Genomic DNA, 25,849 nt, shown 5'->3' with positions numbered 1-25,849 from the left:
TTTTTTTTTCACTTTTATTAATAAATATTACCTGTTTCTGTGTATAATTGCATTGAATGCCATACCATCTCGCCAAGAAGACGTGAAGTCTGACACTCGTACACCTGGATATTTTGATGTGGATTTCCGAGCCCATTTCAATAATGCGTCACGCGCCGATACATTTGGTTCTTCGCCGACCACGATGTCAGATATCTAAACAATAATGCAAGATAAAATAATAATATTGAAAAAATTATTTTAAGTCGAAGTGCGTATTAAATGTCCATATAAGGTTTCTTGTCTCACCAGAGGCAGTTCAAATTACCAATACGATACATTAATACTAGTATTTATCTATACAATAATGTTTTTTACGCAAAATAATAAAAATAAAACAATTATTAGGGTCAACAATAAGCCCGTCATCGAAAATAAAGTACAATTTGGTATATGTGTTTTCATGATCCAACCGAACCACCAGTCTTCTCCTTAAATGGGCAGTAAGTCCGTTCTGGAGGCCGTTTACAACACATTCTCGCCCATGTCATTTATTAGTAGGACAAATTATATTTTTTATTCTTCGATTGAAATTATATTATTCGAGTGAGTAAAAAGTGAACTATTTGAAGACGACTTGAAGTCGAAACTTCAGTCCAAAAAAGAGAGAGAGGTGATTTATGGGCGTGTGTGTAGTGTATGTGTGTGTATGTGTGTGTGTGTGTGTGTGAAGAAAGGAATCAAAAACCAGGTCACCATCATTATACGTGTTTGAAGAAAATGTACGGCATGCAAAAGAAACCATCCATGCGTGCCCTGATCATAGTTATATTATTCTTCGCTATTGCAGAGGGTATAGTGTAAGATGTACGTACAAATATATACTATATATGTTTTAGACAAACTTAGTGTAAGTCATAACAATTTTGACATAAAAAACTATATAACACCATAAAATAAAAGGTATATTTAAACGGTTTTTCATTATTCTATTTCTAAGGCAAATTATTTTGTACCTATTCGATAAAAAGGTCGAAAAGGCCGAAAACTAGATAAAATTTATGTAACATTTTTTTTAATGTACTTATTCGTGAACAATCACTCTATTCACTTAAATACATAGTTCGTTCACCTTTTTCTTATTTCCGGTACGTGCATTCAAACCAACTGCATGTGAGAAAATTTAAAACACAAATTTAAGGACTTAACTATAAATTTGTATATACACCACTAAAATAATAATTAAAGAATTCTATGTTAACTTATTCATCCAAATCAGTTTGAATAGAAAAATAACAAGTATGTTTCAATGGGTAGGCATAGAATAAATTAAAAAAATACTGTGTATTTTATCAACTATTGCTAACTAAATATTAAAAACAAATATAGTTCCCCGTGTATTAATGGTGGTGGTTCTATACAAGAAAAACAAATACAAAAAAATTAGAAGAATAAAGATATCAAATATTGAAATTGATAATACTTAAAAAAAACTTTTATTACCTACCAGAAAAAAAAAACAATACAATACAACCACAATTACACATAAAATTAAATAAAACGAAAAAATATTTTAAGTAAAATTTTAACCAAACTTATTAAGTATGTACTTTGTTTATAATTTATGATGACTATAGACTTATAATTAAATGACAGCTAAATCAGGATTTACTTCGAATATTAGTATACATGTATTTATATTTTATGTGTGTATATATATATACAAAAATCAAAAATAGATCGATAGTAAATATTTATCAACTCAATACCAAACAAATTTAACTCATTTATAAAAAAAATGGGATAAGAAAAAATATAAATAAAATAAGACATTATAAAAACGTGTCCTACTTGTATAATTACCATAATTCAGCAAACACTTAAAAGATAATAAAAAAAATGTCAAATCTTGTAAGAAATTGATATGACAAACAAAGACACTTGAAGTAATAAAACTTTATAATACGAAAGTCATTGGGAACGCAGACTAATATTTCTAGACTTGGGAAAATGCCAGAGCAGTTAATTTTGAGCTATTTTGGTATAAAATGTTTTGAAAAATACAAACAAATATGATACAATTTAATCGAAGCTACCTTTGCCTTCTTGGTTTTAATGACCTGATGTCTGGACCTCTTAGACTCTTCGTAAGGTTGATCAGCTACCATCATCTGACCACTTTTCATCATACTCTCGGTGGCAGACATTTCGACCCCACGTGTGAGTACAGTGGTTTTGCGTAAAACGCGAGTGGTAACCGAGTGCCTGCCAACTTCCGGGCGCCTATCCACTTTTTGGGATTCATGGTTAGATCCGGTTACCTCAGTAGAGAGATGTCGTTTTGTATACACGGCCTGCAGGTCACGTACATCGTCGTCACCTTCCCGGGTGCCCTGCATAAACAGCCGGCTGCCACCAGGTCGGCCGGTTGACGACGACGACGAAACCTCTTTCGAGGCTTTGGTAAACCGGTACATATTCGTTTGGTGTTAAGATTTTTTTTTTTTTTTTTATTTGTCAAACGTTTTTATTAGCATGACGATAGTAGAGAAAATTCAAAATTTGGATAACTGCAACGGACGTCAACGAACAACAACAACAACGCATGCGATACGGACGGTACACAAGAGATAACTGAACCGTGTTAAGCTGTCAGGCCGGCGCAGAAAGGGAATACGTGAATGAGTAGGAGTGCGAACGGGTACAGTAGTAAGTAGAGGGGAAATACCTGCCTGTCATAATAAAAAGCGCACCGCAAGGTTAACTGCACACACATATACACACACACACAGCTACCGTATAGGGGTGGGGGGCCCATTGAATATTCCGAGAGAAAAATATAATATTATGGTTTCTTCCGAAATCGAATTTATACTATTTCATTGAAAAAATAACAATTACCCAATACTACTAATATAGGCCCCCACAAAATCACAGCTGCAGGTACATAACGATAACAACGCCCGGCACCCACGGACGTACCCACGCGCGACCTGGCCGAAATCCTCTTATGTGTGCACCACATATCCATATAAAGAGCGCGTGACCAGGTGCGTTTGAATCCTTGGGTCGTGTCCGTCAACGGGACCTTGGCCACGCCGCGTGTGTAGGTGGCGCCTAGAGGAGGAGGAGGATGTGACGAATTACATAAATACAACACTATGTATCAAGCATGGGCGGGAATCATGGTTAAGACCGGATATTTGCAAACATTTTCATAATCAATTGTAATTTCACTGCAAATAGCTTTGTTCCCGGGAAATTATATTTTCTTCCAACCACATTGTTCCGAATTTTGAACAAAGTTAAGACTCCAGTTTCGCATGAATAACAATTTCAACTCTGTTAAGTGTAGTTTCACATATGGGTACCTATTATTGATACGATCGATCAAGTAAAATATAACAATTAATTTTTTATTAAATAATTACCACTTAATGGCATTAACACGATTATTTAATAAAAATAATTGTTTGGTTTGTTTAAATAAACTAAATTAATAAATATTTATTAATTTATATTCTATATTAGTTAACATTAATTTATTGAATCCAAAAAAATTTTAAATAGATGTTCTACGAATAAAAATTGTATGTACATACTTTCAACCGATGAAATGCTTTTACAATTATCAGCTAGAAAATAGGGAAATACAAATTCATTTAAATGGAGTATATACTATAACAAATATTTACCCAAATCAGTAAGCAAAAAGTGTACATTTTGTTTAAATATAAAACCAAATGTATACACATATACATATGGGTACACCTCTACTAATTGTTTGTAAATAAGTAACTTTTAAAGAGTTCAACTAGATTTAAATAATTGATATAACGATAAAATAATCCTAATGTAGTTAGATAAAAAAAAAAACACCTTTACTATGTATATCAAGAAGGAGCGTTGGAGGCAATTGCCATTACTGAGTGTTTTTATTGTTGCATACCCAACTCCTAGCATAAAGAATCATGCTAATCATAATAATATGACTAACGAATTAGGCCCATATCACATTTTTAACACACGATAATAATATACTTTAATAATTGTAATTTTGAAATCAAAAACAAAATTAAAATAATTTTAAAGATAAATATTTTGTTAAAACTATTTATTTCAAGTAATTAGATAATAATCCATTCGTCATTCAAGAGGTCAGTAAGCTAAGGAGATAATTTAATTTGCGTATTAATCGATAATACGAATTCAATATGAAAATTAAATTTATTCTGATTTCTGAAATTGGATTTTCCGTAAAATACAAAATTGGATATGAAAATTCTTAAACATATTGTTGAATATTTTTAACTATTAATATAATATATTATATTATATGAACTGATTACTAACGGGAAGTTTAGAATTACATATTAATCATTTATTTAAATAAAATGCATTATCTTTATGCTATGTAAAATGTTTTCAAAGTATATATTTGTTTAAATTTGTAGAAACATAAAAATTAATAACACTGAACTACTAGACCATTATTAAAAACATAATTTTCAGGTGTGTCCCGTGTCTTGTTGACACGTGACCAGCGTTGTGAAACCGTTTGTTTTGTGATATACTTTTCCAAACATAAATAATAAATACCATATACGACAATAAAACTTTACGATACTAACCTGGAAATGAAGTATAATCGTCCATATGAGGCCCAGTGTGAGTTTAGGGTTGCCATCGACAATATCTTCAGCACGAATATTTACAAGTTTGATCTAAGAATGGATTTAAAATAAAAATTAATTCTAGAATTAATTATTTTAGAAATTAATTTACTTTTTTGAAACGCAAGTACTCTAATGCCATTTGAACATTCTGAAGCATGTGAAATCTGAGTTTGCCTCTTTCTCTTGGCTGTAAATAATTTTAGAATGAATTATGTACTATTATTAGAACATTTTTAGTATTAATACGTAGTAATGACACTGATTAGTCTTAATTGATACAACTCGTACACGATTTACGGTGTAAACATAAATGTCAATACCTAATACATATTCATTTAAACTTTAAGAATAATAGGTACAATTTAATACTTTTTTTTACAAATTATATTGCACAATTTTACCCAGTAAAACAAAGACAAGGATGTGTTTCAGGCCTTGGCGCATCACTTTATACGGAATATCAAGTTCTAAGTAGCTGCTGGCCGTAATTATCATTGTCCGGTTTGCCGGGAACACCTTTCTTGGATGTAATAGCATTTTCCTTCAATTAGATTTTTACAAATATATACCATAATACAAGCCTACCTACCCCTCTATATTAGCAAACACAAAAGATAATAATTAAAAGCCATAGAATTTTCACAACCGCCCACCAAAACTATCGTGCTGAGCTATAATCAGAAATTTTCGATTACTCAAAATATCGATTATGGCTTAATGAACTACTGACACGTTATAAATCCCATCATGACACACCCTATAAACCTTGAAAGTCACTTTTCTAATAACATAATATATATTTTCCAAACCATGTAAATACATTTTTTTATTAAAAAAAATATCAACCTACACAAATAGTTACATTATGTTTTATCAAGTTGTCAATATTTTTTAATACTTATTGCTTACCAATTGATCTCCAGACAAAACTTCTAGTAATGATATTAGATTCAGGCCATCTTGCAAATCTATGAACAAATCCCCAACATGGCGGTTTGCCTGTAAAATCAAACGATAATGAGTATTACATTATATATATTAACATAATTATTTCATACATCTAGTTTTATTAAGCATATTTTTGATAATAAGTGATCGCTAAAGCTACAGATAATAATAAAACGAATGGCAATGCACATAGATAGAAACTTGACAAAGACTACAAACACACATAAATCAGGCAACGGTAAAACTATCAATTTCTACATTTCACAAATGTTAAGTACTATCAAAAGTATTACTCAAAAGAAAATACTTGGAAACATCTAACTTAAATTAACTTACACAAGAACAACTAGAGTTAGAGCACGCCTGCAAACATGTGTATGTCTGAAACATACAATTTAATAATTCACCAATAAAATGAAATGCAAGAAAAATGTACAAAAATCTCTTTAGCCATATAAAATTAAATCGTGAGTCATTATTGATTTTTTTTTTCAAATAATCCTACCTTCGAGTATTTCCAATGCTGCTTTCACATATTCAAAAAAAATTAAAAATTAAACACAAACGAACTAATGAAACAAGTGTAAAATATTATCCACTAAATAAGTAAATATATAATTAACTTTTGTTTATAAAAAGCAAACAATTTTATCATTGGATAGTTAAGTTTAACTAAAAATAACTACATAATTCTCAACTAATCAGAAAATAAAATATACCTCAGTTTAAAATTTTTCAATTATTTGTAAGAGATAATTTAAACCTATTTTCGATAACGGAAATAATATATACCCACCATATGCCAATCCTAAAAACATATTTTTGCCAAACCAAAATATATTATCCAATATGAATAGTATAATATTTAAATGTTTCCGTTTTGTGTTGGCGGATATCTACATCATTATATAGTACGAAAAATAAGTTGGCGTTGATATTTTTTAGGTACTGTGTTATTTATACCTTGACCCAAAAATTATTTAAAAAAAATGTAAATTAAAACTAATACTAATACAATTAAACATTCAATATGACCAAAAATATATACCATAATAAACTATAGACAATAATGAATACATTTTTTTAGCGTAAAATTAATACTCTCGATAAATATGATATTAACCATTATTTTTTTATCACTGAATATTTTTTTTATAAATTTCAAAATATTATTTAATGTAAATCAATATAAATAATAATTTTCGATATTCGGAATACCTTCACACCATCACAATCATGATTAATGTGAACATATATGTTTTAAATTGGTCCCATTGATTTGATTTTTATTTAATATTGAGTTAAGAAAAATTTTGTGATTAATTTTTATTAGTTATATTGACATACAAGTGTACGAGTAAAACAAAATTATTTTGGTTTCAATCTAGTTATTATATATTATAAGATAATCCAAATTCGACATTGAAACATAGATGACTTTATTAATTTTAGTTGTTTACAAAACATATTTTAAAAATATTGAGCATTCCGTGTTGTGTATATCAATGTACTGTATTAGTTAACAATTACTTTAAGATTTTCAAACGACTAGACCCAATAAGGCATATTAATAATGGGTATATGACTAATAAAAATAGTTTTACATCTACGTGTGTGTTCGCATTGGTCTGTTTACAGATAAGGAGACTTTTTTGTAACAAATGATTATGAAATGTTAAACTGTACAAAATTGAGTACACTAAGTATACTACTAACATAATATTCAATACTCAACTGATGTTACCTGATCATTAATATACTAATTGAAACATTTTGAAGACCAAGAATAAGAATAATAACTAATTACCAATTGTTAATTTGAAATCAATATAAACTTTATTCGATTTTAAAAATACAAAAATTTATTTTGGAAATTAAAATAAGAATTTTTATTTAAGATCATTTAATATATCAACTTACCTTTTTTAAATGCTTGTTCACCCATTTCGTAAACGTTTTCTTTTGTATGGCGTCTCTTTCATCTGCAAAAAAAAAAAAACTTTTAGAATGAAGTGCATATTTTTCACCGGCTAAAAACATTTTATCTATATAACTTCAACAGGCCAAGCATTTATTATTCATACGTCATCAGTATTTAATATGTATGTGTAACCTAGTCTACACGTCTACACATAACTTTAAAAAAAAAATTGAACATGAACCAAATATAATTCAAATACATTTACATAATTTTAAAACGTATAGTTTAACAATTAACAACATTTAAATCTGTGCCCCAATAACGATGTTCATTAGATATGCAATACCGTGTAATTATTGTATCTGGGAGCGTTCCGGCTACACGTAATCAGATTTACAAGAATTTCTTTATCGCTCATGCATTTCGCTTTGACTTTTTCTTCGACCTATTTGAAACAACAATGAACATCCAAACAGTTTCTATTACGCAATAGTAAAATTAAAATACCAAATATTTACTTATTGTTTTTATATTATTTATATTAGTATATCATAAATTATTATAATGTCAATGCGAAAATCGTATTTCTATGATTATAAACATGGCTAAATTAATAATTATTTTTCCGATCTGTGTAATTGACGTCAGTATGAGTATAATAAAGAACATACGAATATACATATATAGATAATTATACATATAGATCATAATTTGTGTTCATACACATACACATATTTGTAAGTCATATTACAAATGGTAAAATCGATCACAATTCATATAGCCAATTTTGTTTGAAAAGTAATAAAATATGATGTATTTTTTAATATTCCTATCAAGAAAAAAATGTTGTGACCAAAATGTTAATAATTTTACATAAATTATTAACATTTACAGTTTGTGAAGTTCACTTTTTAGTACTAAAATCATAATAATTTGGCACTGTTATTATCTTTTACTAGTAATTTTGTACAAACGTGACGTGACAACCTTAAAACATTGTTTATACAAACAGTTAGGATATGAATTACTAATAATTATTTTGTGATAAAAGTTCACTATTAAGTGATTATATTTAAACTTTCAAGGTTTACATTATTCAAGTTTAAGTATATATCAATAAAAAAAATAATAGCTAATAGGTGGTACACAGTAGGTTTATTTTAATTATTACAAAAGTTAAACTATTTATTATGTTTATTTTTCAGATTTATTTATAGCACCAAAAATAATAACTATTTAACTATGACTATACAATAACTTTTATTATTTTAAAGAACTAAAAGAAATGTGGAAATTTAATCCTTAATTTACGATACATTTAAAATTAAAAAAAATGAGGTACTTAAATAAGTATTATAAAATCTGCGCGTAATTTAAATAAAAAAAGAACTCTTGATAAGAACATAAAATTTAATTAAAAATAGAGATACATTTTAACAGTTTTATTTCAATATTTATAGAATTTTTACGGTTAAAATACTATTATTTTTAAATATCTAAATAAAAATGTACAATGGATGCCTAAGTAACATTTTAATGTGATTAAACTGTTATGGAACTATGCTTTAAACGTGTTTCCAAATCAGTCACATATATTATTAGTAAGTATAATGTATCAAACGTTCTTGAAAGGGCAGTAAAACAAGTGAACCTACGCAAAAAGTATGCCGAACAATACGTGGGTACTTATATACGTATACCTTATCATCTACAAATAAAAATAAATACCGTAATTTTTAAAGTTAAACTCCGAACACCAAACAGTCAAGAATCTATAACTTAAAAATGATAATACAATTTATCTACAACTAAGAAATAAAAAAATGTACATTTACATTTAAATTATAGGTATTTAAGTATTTATTTAAAAATAATTGCAACCGTTTAAGTTGATCCCTCAATGGTAATTTCATTTATAAATACTTAGTACAAATACTTCTCATCACGTTTTCAAACACTTATATTACAACAGTTTAGCTAACTGACCTACAGAAAAAATATTTTAATATTTTAATCGACAACATCTCGAGAATATTATTATAATAGACTTTGAGTGAATGGCATTGAAAATAATTCACGTGTGTTTACTCAGACGAATAAAGATAAAAGTAGGCATTACTAAAAAAAAATTGTTGGTCCGTCATGACAATATAATAACACGAAACATTGCTGTCGCGTAATGCATACGTAAAAAAGCACAGAGGTCGGTGGGATACATCGGGACGTTTCCCGAGCAGATTTTGACGCATTTAACGTTTACGATTTTCCATAGACAAAATTTCACCTCGACGAAAAACAAAAGAATTGAAAAAAAATAACGACGACGAAACCTGAGGTCGGATCTCGATCATTGGGACGCTCAGCTAAAACCCTCTATGAACAGATTTATCATCGTCCATATACTCATCGAGCAGTTTAAACATATTTTCTAACCGTCGCGAAATTTGAGGATTCATTTAGTATTTCACGTACCTGCAATATGGATACATGTACCGCGAATAATTAGAGCCCGGATTTATATGCATTTGCCTGTTTGTACTAAGTGTATGCACGTCTATGGAGGTTTAAAATATCCACGATTCATATCACACCGAATTTAAACATCAAATTTTACATTGCACATTTTGCATATTTCGAGGGTTATTGCATATTTGTTCATAAATGCATATAACATGTATATTTAATGGGTTTTTAATAAATTAACTATTTTAATTTACAGTAAATTTTGTAATCTCCTCGAATAGAACACGAATAGACATGGTAGATATTAAAAATATTATTTTAAAAGATTAGTATTTTTTTTTTAAGTTTTATATTAGTTTTTTGAGAGTAGTTAACTTCGAATGATCTAAAATATTTATTTCTTATCTGTATTCTCATTTTTAAGTTTTCTAAAAGTTTTAGATTGATTTAAATGATTTGAAATATAAAGCAGTGGATATTATCATATTTTTTTTTTTTTTTTTAAATATAATATAAAATATTTAGAATTTAATTGGTTATAAAAGTGTAGCTTTAAAATAAAAAAACACATTTTATAAAGTGCAACATAATGCATATAATTGCATATTTAGCCACTTTTTCTTTGCAAATTAGCATCATATTTGACACTTCTTAAATGCACATAAATCCGAGCTCCAATTATAATGAAAACGAATAAAAGCAAAGATTCATAGAGGTACACGCAAAGACCGACGACGATGGCTCCCGGGGGAAGGAGGGAACTGGTCTTTCCACGCATTCATAACACGTTACCCGTAGTATAATGTGTATTATACATTTTTATTGTTACGAACGTTACGCCGTCGGTCACGTCACAGTCACCTCCAGCAGCTGTTCACCGCCGAACGTATTCAAGACGACGGCGCGCTATCGGCACACGCGCGGCTTCTGAACGTACGTAATCCGTACTCTAGTAAGCACAATAAATGTATACCAAAACACATAACACGTCGAGAGGTTGACGTAACCGTTTACCTGGTATTCTAAGCTGCCGCCCGTCACCGATGATTCAATGCTTAATAACGAACTCGGTTAACACGCGTAGAGTTTCATCTATATATATATATATATATATATATATGTAAATGAAAAATAACATAAAAAATAAACAGTAAAAATAATAATAACACGATATATTAACGCGTACACGTGTACCGTAGGTCTATTTCTCTAGGTCAATGTTTTCAATGCTACACTAGTCGATTGAATGAGTTGTGCGGATCAATTAAACTCGTGGGCCGGAAACTTGACAAACGTACGAGTATTATGAGTGTTAAGACGTGTCATACTATAAAGTTGATTTATGTATATATACTTTTTTTAAACTTTTTTTTTGATAAGTTGGTAGAAAACAGTATTATAAAATACTAGATTATTGAAATTTAAAAACACAAGACAGTAACAATTAATCTTTTACATACTTTCAGTGTTATGATTTTAAATGTTCAATGATGGATTTTAAAGAAATATATGATTTTTTTAGTGTAAAACACAAATTTGATATAACTTGGGGAATTATTAAACATACTTAGAAAACCCACGATGTACACAATTATTAATTAGTTATTTGTTTATTTTAATATATTTATATTTATTAGTTTAGAAAATTGAAACGCTATTAAAATGGTATAAAAAAAAAACAATGATATAATACTGTAGTAAAAGTAGAGGATATTTATATAGTATATGAGTAATTTAAAATATACTTTCTTCTTCTCTAGCTTTTATAGCCTATTCGGGACCTTCACCGTTTCTATTACTTCACTTCATATTATATATTCCATTATATTCAATCTCTTCCAGTTCGGTTTTTTGCACCCATTTTTCAAGGTCTATCTTCGTACCCATTCATCTCGAACTAAGCCTCTAGGTCTTTTTCATTGATTTTCATTGATTTTCAAATAACTAATATTTACTTTTAAATTTTAAAATAATTCAAATAAAGACTTAAAAGTGATAATATAGAAAACATGACTATATTACGTTGAATTTTATAGTTTAACATTTTGATGGCTGCCACTGGCAATAATTGAGATAATTTTTATAAGTAATAACTATTTATATAGCTAATAGCTATATCTACATTATTTGATTTAGCTTAAAGTTAATAAACAAATTAACTTATTTACTTATTAGACACTTATTGAGATGCAAATACACAAATTATGCTTAAATTGGTTCAAAATAGAAAATAACTTTAATTCACTAAGATCAACTTAATCAACCAATTTAGCGGATATAACGTAAAGTCTTGACAATTTTAAATCTTACCTAATGACTGCAATAATAGACTGATATAAGGTAAATTATAGGTTAATACGTGTAAAAAGAAAATTAGTTATAATTACAAACTATGTCAATTCTATAAAACGCTCATTATGCACCAATGCTACCAACCACAAAATTTCATTAAAATATTTCGAAACTATATGTCATTAACTATGTAACCAATATCGTTTAATAGAAATTCGTTAAAATATCGGATTTCGTCAAAATGTAACTTTGTAATCATTATAAAACATTTAAGAGACTTTCCAGAAAATGTCTTCAAATTAAAAATATTATGAATTTTTAACAATATTAAACGGTCAAAAGCCCATACAATTTTTTTTTTTTAAGATCTCTGAAAAAGCTAAAATATGAAAAATTCAATTTTTTATCGATGTCTCTAAAAAATCTTTTGAAAATTAAACTATCCATAGTTAACGGTTAAAAAAGTATTTAGTAAAAATGTCCTTACATTTATTTTTTTAATTACGATGAAAACAAAAATTCAATTTTGACAAAAACCAATAGGCCATAAATGTTGGTGTCTTTTTTTATAATTTTTCTTTAATTTTTTACATTTATTTAGAAAACAGAAAGGAAATTTGTAGAATGGGCCATTCAAAGTATCAACTAGATAACATTCTCTAAAAGAAATTGTTTTGGAAAGTGATGATCAGAGTTATCTTTCTAGTCAAAATCTTACAAAAAAAAAAATAAATACATCATAGTAAGACCAATATATTTCTTGTTTCACTCAGATCTAAAATATGAAAACAACTCTGTAAATAAATAAATTTTAATTGTTAAGAATATTTAAATTACGTATCTACTAAAATTATTAAATTTATTATGATTATTTCAAAAAACAAAACAAATACTAATCATTGATTAAATATTCATAATGAATAAAATATAAGAAAATATGAACGTTAAACTAATGATATAATACATGTACATTCCTCCGTGTTTTTTAATGTTTACATTATATGTTTTTTAATAATTTTAATATTTTTACATAATCTTTTAATATAACTATAATGGAAAAATTGACCTTAGACATAAATAATGAGTTTGCGAGTTATAATACCCTAGAATACGGGTAGGTGTATACTGTTTACATAATTTACAAAAAATACAATAAAATTCAAGTAAAAAATGTGACCCTAACTGATTACTATTATTTCACGACAATCGTGTATGGTTTATTCATCTATCCATAAACTCAATAAACAATATCATGTTTCCTGTCTTTGGCGCCATGAACACATACAATGAGCATTCGATTGTTTCTAGTCTAAAAATACACAGAAAATGGTAGGTATATAAAGTAACCGATATCAGCGACACGCCCATATATAATACTTAATAGGGATAGTTCCACTAACTTGACCGGTATTACGCACTAAACGAAAGTTATATTAAAATGGATACGAAATTTTCCCACAGTATAAAAAAAATATACATATTTAGGTATCATAATTCATAATACACGGCAATATGGCATATTATAGCAAATAAACTAAATTAATTTTTAATCAAGTAAAAATGCGAATATACCCGATTATTCGTGATATTTTTATATTTCTAAGGATAAAACTATAATACAACATAACAATTTTGTTTAATTTCTTTTTAGTACGCTATTAAAATGTTACTGATACTATCTAACATATTAAACAGCTAGTATACGACCAATTAAAATTTAATTATGAAATGCATTGTGATAAATTATACCTAAAAATATGTGTACTTATTATGGAAGATATAAAAACTAAAATATAAATTACATGAGAACATCGATTTAAAAATTAATTTCAATAATTAAATTATATTATACAAAATACAATTGGTTTTGTTTTTTAAATCTGACCTAAGCATATAATAATATTATTATATTATATTATATTTTATAATATATTTTTAGCAATATAATTATTATCTCCCGCTTCTTCTAACATACTAGTAAGACATCTTTACTTAAAAATAAATCAAATAAATTTGAATATGTTTTATCATTTAATACATTTAATATTCATGATATTTCTTATACTCATTTTCAATATGCATTTTTTTTTATTTCATAAGAAAAAATAATTTATGATAACCTCTTGCCAGATCGATTGTGTCATTGTTTATTTGTAAACTGTACTAATAGACACAACAAAACCTATTAAATCATCTTAAGAAACCCAGCAAAAAAAAGTTACATTAATAATAACAATTGTAATAGATATTAAATAATAAATATGATATAAAAATAAAATAGTTATGAAATAAAAGATAATTAATACGAATTATAGATATATTATCAGAAAATAAAGTTTTGAATAAATCTAATGAACAATGAACAATGCAAGAAACAGGTATCACGTTTTTGTTTCCAGTACAATTTAGAGATAAATGGATAATATAATTCATAACTATTAAAATTTAATTCAATTATACTAAATTATAAAATCAACAATCAACGAGTAAACAAACGATATTTAAAAAAAATATATCAGTGATATTTTTAAAATAAAATATAATAAAATAAAATAACCTAAATTAAGAATGACATGCCACATTACAAGACTGAACAAAAACATACTAACTAGAGTTCTGTGTACTTTGCATATTTATACATTTGTAACAAATACTAACAGTTTGCAAAAAAGTTAAAATAAACAATATACCTGTATGCAAATAAAATAAAATTACAGCTTTACTGTAATAAATTTAAATATCATTCATACAAAAGTTAAAATATTTATTATTATTATTTCTGTAAAAATAACGAAGAAAATAATATTAAATTGATTTGGTGGATGATTTTAAAGAGAAATAAGACTAATTCTATCTAAAAATTAAACCATTATATAAAAACTAAATACATAAAAAACATTCATAATTTCAGTCTCGTAGTATAAACGTACGAATTTCAGAAATTAATAAAATTAATATTCTCAATTTTTTTGATAAAAAAAAAAAAATCGTTCATCCTTAAATTTTGTATGAGTTTGTATGGGTTTTTATGTGTAGCAACAATATATTAAAATACGAAAAAAATGGTTAATTATCTACTCAGAGTACATAAACCTTATTAATATATGATTTTATGAATCAAAATAATTAATGTATTAATTTAATATTTTCCAAAAAATAGCTATTGGTAAGGTTTACTAAATACATAATTGGATAACAATAAAAATAAATGATCATGATCAAGTAAGTGTGGGCATATAACAGGTATTTCCCCTCTTAGTTATTGTTTTGCACTAAATTGATAATTAGGCTATACGATGATGACCGGTCTTCAATGAGTAGATTTTTTGTTATTATTATTTTGACCTATACCTTTTTTGGTATTGCATTAGTGTACTACACTGATGGCAAAAACCACTGACCCTGCCCACTGTATTCGCCTACTCTCAATCCACACCCCGGGCTTTGTCAATCCGGATTACATAAATAAAAAGTGCAAGGAAAATTGTATTTTCCCTTAAGGATAAAATATTTACTACATCTCATTATAGAACAATGACTATTATATGACTACCATACATATTGTCATTTGTCAGAAAGTTCTATAGAAAATTATAATGTGACGCAATTTTCTCAATGCACAATAATTATTAACCAACTACAAAGACAAACATTTCCAATCGTAATGTAAACCAACATATATCATGGTTTTTATAACTAAAACATAATTTTATTTTGAAATACTATTATTATTATACTGGGATTTAAAGCGCAATAGGTTGTTCGATACACACAACATTCACCTCTTAATCGACATATACAAATTAAAAATAAATACTACTTAAATAAAAATACTTGTAGTACATAAAATACTGCAGACCATATAACAACTAGTAATAGCACTTTGTATGTATAAAATAATTACATTTTAGACGTGAACGGTTTCAATAAACACTCTATACATTTTAAATAATATAAAATATATCTTTTTCCCTTTATTTAAGTAAGTAGATTGAATCAGACATTCCATACCGGTTTAATAGTGTGAACAACATTAATCGATTACGTTAGGTGTTTATTTTTAATATGTACTAATATCGAAGTCAAAAGGAACACAGTAAAATCGTTGATTACATATTTAATTTTCCTGATAATTGTTTATAAATAAGTATAATTTTATTAACATTTGCGTTTGGCTAAGAGAAACATTGCCGATCCGTCGAGTAATATAGTAATTGGTAGACGAAACCCGTGCAAAAATGTCTAATAATAATAATAATAATAATACAATAAGAACTTGAGCGAATAATTTATATTTAACAACACGGGTACATAAAATTGGTAGTACAAGGCCTACGATCACGGGGTAAAAAGAAAAAAAAACCGTGGTACGTCACGTGAAAAATAGTATACGAAAACGGTCGTACAACAAGTGAAGTCGAGACAATCGGAATTTTTTACTACGATTCTACGTGGCAAAGCGAAATTGTGTATTGAACGACGGGGAGCCGTGCACGCGGTCGCCCCGTAGCCAGTGGCCACGTCCGAGCCCGTACAGACGTCGTCGTCGTCGTCGTCGTCCAAGAACGGGGGACGCGTATAGGACACGGACGACGTAAACCGGGGGCGGACTGAGTACCGAGGCGCCCTGAGGGGAGATCAACTGAACCTATTATTATTAAATTTTAATTAAATTGTGCTCAGTTCATCCTAATTCGGATATTCCAATAGTAAACGATCGGTGTTTTACCGCTATATTTCAAATATTACATTTTGTACACGGGTAATCAATACGACATTAACTAGGGCGATCGGCCGTTCACCTCGCTGACCAGTCCACCCCTAATGTAACCGGGCCGCGAACGTTTGAAATGCCATCGCACCGGGTGGACAGGCCGCCGGGTACTCCTGACCGGTCGGTGTTTCGCACAACAGATCTTGGACGACGCTGGTTGCCGCGCTACGGAGAAATGCGTATCGCGCGCGCACGTCGGCGGTTTCTACACAGAGCCGCGACCGCCGGCGTTCACGGTTGACCTCGTTCGCGCGACGACGAATGAGCACCGGACGGACGAGTGGGAACGAAACGCGGCGCGATTAAATGAGCGTGACAAACCTTTGAACTTGCACAGGTTCTCCTCGTAGCCGCGTTTCGACTTGCGGAACGTCGCCTCGTCACCGTTGGCCGTCGGCTGCTCGTCCGGGTCGAACCCCAGACGGTCCTTGTAGTACGACATCCCTTAAGCGGACGCCGCCGCCGTGGACGCAGGAGGAGAACGGACGGAACGCTGCGATTGACGTGTGATGAGCAGCGGCGGTGTTAGTTATTTTTATGTTTATAAACGTTTGTGCTTTTCGCTTTCTTTGGCCGTCGATCGCTACCACCGCGGGCGGTTTACGTCCTTCGAAAACACAAAACACAAACAATTTGAACACGCGCGCGGTGACAATCCTTAAGTGCCTGTGCGTGGGTACACGCGCACACGACGATCGACGAAGCGTTCACGGGATAACAGATAAATAGATAGTAACAATTATTATTGCGATTCGGTTCGCGCGTATTGTTCCGACCGGTAGACGAACGAGATTTCTTGCGCGCGCGCGCGCGTAACAATGCCGCCGCGCAGTACCGGCGATTGTAGTACGCGCGTACAGAGAGTTAGAGCAGCGCCAACACACTCGCCCGCGACGATGACGTTGCCCCCGCTGAAGCTGACCCGCGCGAGCAGTACACGTACGCAAACAAACGCGCGCGCGAACACCTGAAACAATATTATCAGGACGACGAGCCACCGGCCACTGGTCACATACGCGGGCTGCGCGCACGTATACCGCACACGCACACGCACACATGCGTTCGCGACACGTCGCGCGAGCAACACACACGCACCGCTGCGGCTGCGATGTGTCGCGCGTACGGTGTCGCGAGCGCGTGGGGCGGCGGCGGGGATGTCGCCCCCCTCCCCCGCCGACGATCGGAACGGGGCACGCCGTGTTCGCGGGCGGTTCGCGTGGTGCGCGGGTGCCCGACCGGCGGTGCCGCGTGCCCCAAATGGAATTCGCGCTCGCCGCCGCGGTACCGCGGGGACGACCCCGTCGGTGGGCGACAACGGTCCGTGGGCCGCGGGATTGGCGTCCGCCGTCGCGCGCCTCGCCTTACATGGAACTGCATTGCACCGCGGCCCGACGACCGATGGGTTTCCATAACAGCGCTCGGCCGGTTATCGGCGACGTGAAAAAAAGAAAGAAAAAAACGTAATACACGTTTGTTCGGCGCACGTGTATAATAAACGAGTTCCCGGGGAGGGGTAGTCGACGGAATAAGGATAGCGACGCACGTGGGCGGAGAGACGAGACCGTACGGCGGTAACGTATAAGTAGCGTTTTAGCGCGTTTCACCCGTACGACAGAGATACCTACTCGTTTCCGACCGAACCCTACAGGCACGGGCTGAAGCTTTAGCGCGCGCGTCAACAACATTCACCCGTGAACCCGACGGTTATAACCGATACATATTATAAATCGCATGCGTATACGTGAACATCATACGCTCACGCGTAATAAACGAACGCGCGCGCGGTACCACATACCCCGTCGTGTTCGTGGGTTTTTGCGGAAATTAAAAAAAAAAAATAAATAAAGACTCGTTCCGCGCCTCGGGTTAAGACGAATCGTAAATCGTAATTGAAACTCATTATCCGGATTAATTACTGTTTACGCGATTCGAAAATTGAAATCGTATTATTATTATAATTTATAGAGCTTGAAAATATATATTTTAATTAAACATTGCGTATTACGCAGATATTGACAGTTTATAAGTTAAGCGAGTTTATGTTGAGTACGAGTTTTCAACTTTTCGTTTAATAAATGACCTTTGTTGTAATAATTTTATCTGCGTAAACGGAAAACATCTGAGAAAAACCAATCAACAACTTAAATTATAAGTTGCTGAACATTTTTACAAATATTGTTACAAAATCGAAATAACAGGTTAAGAAAATCTATATTTTAATTTATCGAAACAATGGTTTTTCTCGTAACAGGAAAATATATTAAATAAAACTTTCCCACAATTCATGATTGATGGTTATACAAGAAATGTATACATAACATCAACTTATTTGGAACCGTGTTAAACTAACAGTAAACGATTTTCTAAAGGCCAAACTGTTATTAAAGGTCACAACTACAAACAATACACGTACATAAATGAGTGATTTCAAATACATGAGTTATTGTAAACTCTTTATTTAACAGCATTATCTACCGATACTATTTATTATAAAATAAAACAACCGTCTATTGTTCACTTGATTTAAAAAAAAATAAATGAAACTAAAATAACAGTTGTATATATTATTTTTAATTACTTTACATTTTTGTTTTTGTAAATAATTAAACATTTTATTGTATATATGTAAGTCGTCGAGCGTTAAAATCTTTCAACGTTGACAAGCGACAACCAGCACAGATATTTAAATTCATTTTATGTAAAACGAAATTAATTTTTTTTTATTCTGAATAAACCTTTTAATTTATAATAGTTATATTTAATTATTTCTATTGTACTATAATGTATTTTTGTGATATAATTATAATGTACATTATATACATTATATGTAAAATATATTATTTCATAACTATACATATGTTGAAAATCCGTATAATTATAAACTCGATGAACATTTTTAATGCAATAATATACCTTGTTTTCTAATCTTATTAAGTATAAAAATACATTTTCTTAAAATTATTTAATTAAATTTAAAAAAATTAATTGATTTTATTTTACATTTATCATTTTAATATTAATTTTTACATTGAACTTTCCTAATGAGTCAAGTAAAATATAATTGATAACTTTTGTCGGCTATATAATTGATTATAAAATAATTAACAGTGTATATTATATTCTATAATCAACGATTATAATAGGTCTAAGGTATATCTACATCCATATCTAATCTTTTTTAAATCATCTATTCTTATAACTGCAGTTATTTGGATTATTTTACGACTTAAGATAAATACAAATATTTTAACTTTTAATGAATAGCCTTAGCTTAAATTCGTACATTTTACAAAATAATTAACTGAAAAGTGTAAAAGTAAGATGAAACTTAAGTTTAACATTATGCTGATAATTTTTAAGAAAATCGAGGTGATATAGATTATCTATTTATCTATCTATATATTTAGCAAACAATGATAATCAATATGTGGTACAAATAATATATAAAAGAAATTAAGAATAATGACAAAATAAGTATACCAAGAAATATTTACCTATTTCTTAAAATAACTTGACAAGTTCATAAATCGTAAATGTCTACCTTTAAAATTAAGAAATAATACTTAAATAGCAGATTGAAAAGTAAATACACATTATTACCAACATGAATAACTTTAAAATCATCTACTTTTTTTTTTTTTGCCTTTGTTAAAAATATTACCACAAAAAATGATCTCCTTATTCTAACAAAAACTCATAGATTTCATTTAAAAGAATCTAAAAACTAGCATTTTATTAAAATTAACAAATTTGCATGATTGGTTTAAAATATGTAATTATAAAAAAAAAACACCCTAATCACAAAATTAATTTTCATAGGATAATATTAGGTACTTTATTAGTTAATACCATAATTAAACTGTCATCTTTAAAGCTTAACACAGACTGAACGCAAATTACTGAATAATGTAAAGTAGTATTAATATTACTATTAAAGATTACATAGTTTTTGTATTCCGAGTTTCATTGGATAAAAATTGACTTTTATAAGGATTTTTATAAAATAAATAAAATATCGAGGACTAATGATTGAATAATGTTAACTATCGCAGTGATTAAATCCACGAGTACGTTTTATTAAACAAGATCAGGAATAAAATGACTACGCACTTTTAACTGCACAATTCTAAGAATATTAATCACACTTATGTTTTTATAAGTACGAACAATATATTATTTTAAAATGTACTAATTAAAAATCCCGCTTTATATGAATTAACTCGAGTATTTATTGTCGTCAGCTAACAGTAATCAAATAGCAATATGTCATTAAGTCACTTACTAGACCTAGCTGTCCTCGATCCAATGACCATTAAAATGGATATAAAACGAAACATTGTCAAGGTTTTAATACAATTCGAATACTCCTAATTTTTTTTTATTTAATTCAGAGACAGACTTCATCAAAATTCGTGAATCACAAAATATGTCTTTTATAAAACAAGGCCAAATACAAGATTATAACCTTCTTTCACAAAGGATACTTATCTCATCAAGTTTTTTAAATTTTTGTAATACATATATATTACCATTATATTATCATACATTATTAAAAATTGAAACTTGTTTAATAATAATTACCTATTTATCATGTAATTTTTTTTTATTTATTGGTTCTTATATTTTTCAGTAATAAATTTAATAAATTAAAGATTTCATCACATAATTTGTTGATAAACGAGTATGCGTACAAACAAAATAAATCTAATAACAAGATAACTTCTACAGGACACAAGTCCTAAAATAAATTTAAATTAAAACTGTAAATAATATTTTAAATGTTATGAACTTAAATTAACAGCTTACATTGCATATGAATTCAGTTCATCTTGCAATATATATAGATACGTCAAATATAAATATACATACAAGGAGTTAAAACTCATAAATACCTAATACAACAAAATTAGTTAGAATTATGAACTATAGATAGAACCAGCCATTACCAATACGTAAACAATAAAGGTCGACGAACTTGAAATTAATATTTTAATAACGTCACCGAATACAATAGTAAAATATTCACTTAAATTGCTATGAATTATAAATCAACCAAAAAATATTTTAATGTTATGTATCGCATCGAGTATTACGTGAAAATCTATACGGCAGTTAACATTACAACAACGTAGTCCATCCCTGTACATCAACATTAAGCGGCATCGTTACTCGGCGAAAACGTTTAGAAGACATGTCCACTAAAATTTTGACGCGACAAAAATTAATCACAACCGCATTGGGATTTTAAAAAAATTCGATGGGCATAAATTATGATACATAATATCAAACAGGTTAGGTTAGGTTAACAGCTCTTTCACTGTTGTATTTTTTATTTTTTTTATTTTTTTTTGCGATTGCGTGGCATCACATATCTCACGAAATTTGACGAAATCGTACAAAAATATGCTTACGTCGTTGTTTTTAATATCTACCGCTTAGCCCGTTGAACAGCACAAGAAATATTAAATATCATTTATCACACACAGTGTAAGTATCGTTTAACTATTTCTTAGATTTTTTTTTTTTTTCATTTTTTCACATCTAATAAATTGCGACTTCCCACAACACACACACGTACACGAAATATACGACGCGATCGTGGGAAAACGATATGCCGGCGAATAATTCTCGGCGGGGGTGGCAACGATAAACGCGCATATTATACCGCGCCGGTATGATATATTACACGTTATACCGTGCAGTTACAAAAAACCACGCCGCCATCAAACGCGATGATTCACGGTGGCGACTCTTCGGCTGCCCGGTAGGGGCACACCCTGCGCGTTTGCTGTACGTATTCGACGGCCGTACGGTATATATATATATATATATATAGGCCAGAGGTCGGCAACCCGCACTCCAATTCAGGACGCATCACGATGTCAACATTTTACAATATTTTTCCTTCGAACACAAAAGTCGTACGTACGACGACCAAAAAACGAACCGACGACGCCCCCCCCCCCCGTTTGGACATCGGTACTACGGTTTTGTAGAACTTGTGTTTTTTTTTTTTTAAAAAACGTTGTCACGGGTCACCGACCCCTGATGTAGAGGGCGAGGGGCGGCACGAAAACGCTGGCGACACGTCGATTCAATATCATTGCGCAGGGAACACCCGACTGCCCGCGCGGCGACGGACGCACGTGGCCGCCAACGAAAACAATCGTCGGCCGCGTCTCGCAGCGTTTCTCGTGCAGCGTCGCCGAGCGCGAGCGGCGCTACGCGGGGTCCAGGGGGAACACGAGTACGGGTATCGTGCGCACGCGGTGCCTCGGAAATCGGAATTCGCACGCACGCACACCGCGGACGGGTATCGGTTTCTTTGCGGCGCTCCTCCGGCCCGGGAGACGTGACTTTGAAAAATGTGCACTTATTCCTAGCCGCCGCGGCGGTACACGGATAATAATAATAATAATACCAAGAACCGGTGCGCGCGCGCAGATCTCGCTCCGGGCGGTACCGGGTTCATTATAATGTATCGTCACCGCCGCCGTGCACGTACGGTGCACGCGCGCCTTAACTATGCGATACGTGCTAGTTGTCTGCCGCGCGCCGCTCGCGCGTTTTTCTCCCGCGAGTATTGCATGCACCGGATAGGCAAACTATTGTCGGCCGCGAAAAATCGCAACCGTCTTCTCGCCGCGGAATTCGCCCGCCGGCTGCATAAATCGACGGACGGGCGCGCGTGGTCGCGTACGAAATCGCGCGACGTTTCGCGGCCACGGACGACGCGCACCAGAAACGCTGACGCGCGGTGTTTTTGGCGGCCGCAAAAGCCTGCCCCGGAGCGGAAAACCTGTTTCGGCGCGACGCCGATACTACGCCAACACGTTCGTGCGCGTGTGCCCGTCTCAACCGGGTCGTCGGGAAATAAACAGAACAACGAACCGGGGCTTATTTGTTTTCACGCGTAAACTATCGCCCCGGTGATCGGGAGGTGACCGTTAACGCGCGAGGCTTCCCCTCCGCCCCCGAAAACGGTTCGCGTCGCCTAGCCGGCCAACCGATGGCTTTAAACTTTATCGCGGTGGGGGCTCGTCGCGGCAAATGAACAGTAACGATATCCATTGTTTTTCTCAGAGACCGCGGTCGTAAAAATTCCCTACGTACCGACATCGGTAGCCCCCCACCCCCGACCCCTGAATACGTTTCGGAATGGTATTTATTCTTCTGGTCGCGCGCGATCGATCCGAACGGATCCAACAGATTTTCATAGTTGCAACGGACCAAAACGCTAACAATCGGTATCCCGAACGGCCAACGCTACAAAACCACTTTATCAGCAGGACTATTGAATGCGCGTTTAAACGACGTGAACGCACGCGTGCGAGCGAGTGTGTAGCAATGCGACATTAACGAATTGCAATCAATGCTCGAGAAGGCGTTCGTTCTCGTGCAATCGTACAAAGGCGGACCGAAACATCCGTATCACGCGGTCGTCGATCGCAATACGCGCAGCAAGATTATTATGAAAAACGATTAAACACAGCACTTACATGGTCATTTTTTTTTTTTTTTTCGCACCACCGCGACCGCACCGGGATCGCGTGAAAACCACGACGACGACGACGACGACGCGATAAAAACTCTTTCGGAAACAAACACCGTCACAGTCACGTGAGCCGAAGAAGAGATTAAGATTATAATGCGAAATATTATAATATGTTATGGTGGTACATAACGCGGGCGCGCGTGTGCGTGTAATGAAAAACACGTTTTTCTTTTGCTTTTTTTTTATTTTTTTTTTATTTTTTCTGTTCGAAACCGTTTGTTTACGTGTACTATACAATACTAATTTATGGAATAATAATATAACAATTACGATTGTTGCGTTAACGCGGCGAGTAAATAATAATAACAATAACAATTATGGAACGGTGCGACGAGATGACGCGCGAAAACACGACTGGTATACAATACGACGAACGCCGAAACGACGACGCGGCACACGACTGGCGGGTCCGTTACGGGTTACCTAGCTACACGATTAGACGGACACGCACACACGAACACGGCACGTACACACGAACACGAAGCGCACCACCACCACGTTCGGATACGGTCGTCGGCAACGTACACGCGCGGCGCGCAAGTGTCGAACAGATGGAAGGAATGCGACGTGGAGTGCGTCCAGGGGAGAAGGGGGTCATGACGAAAAGAGTAACCGACGAGACGGATAATAACGTTATTATTACTATTACGTGTATATATTATTAGTGTTGTTTAATTTTTTTTTATACCCGACCGATATTATCATATTTTGTACATACGCGCGCTGCCATCTGTCCTAAAAGACTGCCGACGCGGAGGTGTTGCGTACCGGTTCGCCGTGAGTGTTAGTGGTAAATATAAGTTACCTGTTGCTGCCCCGTCGTCGCGCACCGTCGCGGCGTTTTGGTTATGCAACCGCGTCGACAACACTCGGATTACGCGGCCCCGTCCTCCTGAATTTACATAATAACTGCATAAATCAGGGACGGCACCCACGGGCTTCTTTTAGTAACTAGAAGACCACGTTTTAGACATTTAAAATCTAGCGGGCAGGAAACAAAAAAAAAAAAAAAAAAAAAAAACACGGTTTAGCTGTGTACACACACAATGTAAAACGACACGATGGATACGACTACATTGCGGTGTAATGAAATCAGTTTTAGCTGCGGATATGTCATACTAGGATACTCGGTAATCAGATTATATGAAACGCGTATAATCTGTGGTATAAGTGAGTTCGATGGCAAATAAAAATTAATATCAATATTCAACAAAAGACACTACAACCAAGTGGCGCTATCC

General features: G+C 32.4%; 1 protein-coding gene across 1 annotated transcript; it reads right to left on the bottom strand.

The window, feature by feature from the left end:
- Window positions 1–31: 31 nt before the first annotated feature.
- LOC112681728 (spectrin beta chain, non-erythrocytic 1-like) lies at window positions 32–25,025 on the bottom strand (the record flags this gene model as incomplete). Its single annotated transcript, XM_025552028.1, has 9 exons — window positions 24,553–25,025; window positions 17,375–17,660; window positions 7,524–7,585; window positions 6,109–6,126; window positions 5,940–5,984; window positions 5,565–5,654; window positions 4,765–4,842; window positions 4,611–4,703; window positions 32–195 (listed from the first exon to the last, which is right to left on the bottom strand). Coding segments are annotated over exons 2-9 (671 nt in total), but the record flags the coding sequence as incomplete, so codon positions are not given.
- Between the last annotated feature and the right edge of the window lie 824 nt (window positions 25,026–25,849).

This window comes from Sipha flava, unplaced genomic scaffold (genome assembly GCF_003268045.1).
Source record: "Sipha flava isolate LNK unplaced genomic scaffold, YSA_version1 195_pilon_pilon, whole genome shotgun sequence".
NCBI classification, from domain to species: Eukaryota; Metazoa; Arthropoda; class Insecta; order Hemiptera; family Aphididae; genus Sipha; species Sipha flava.
This window is presented reverse-complemented; position numbering and strand designations above follow the sequence as displayed.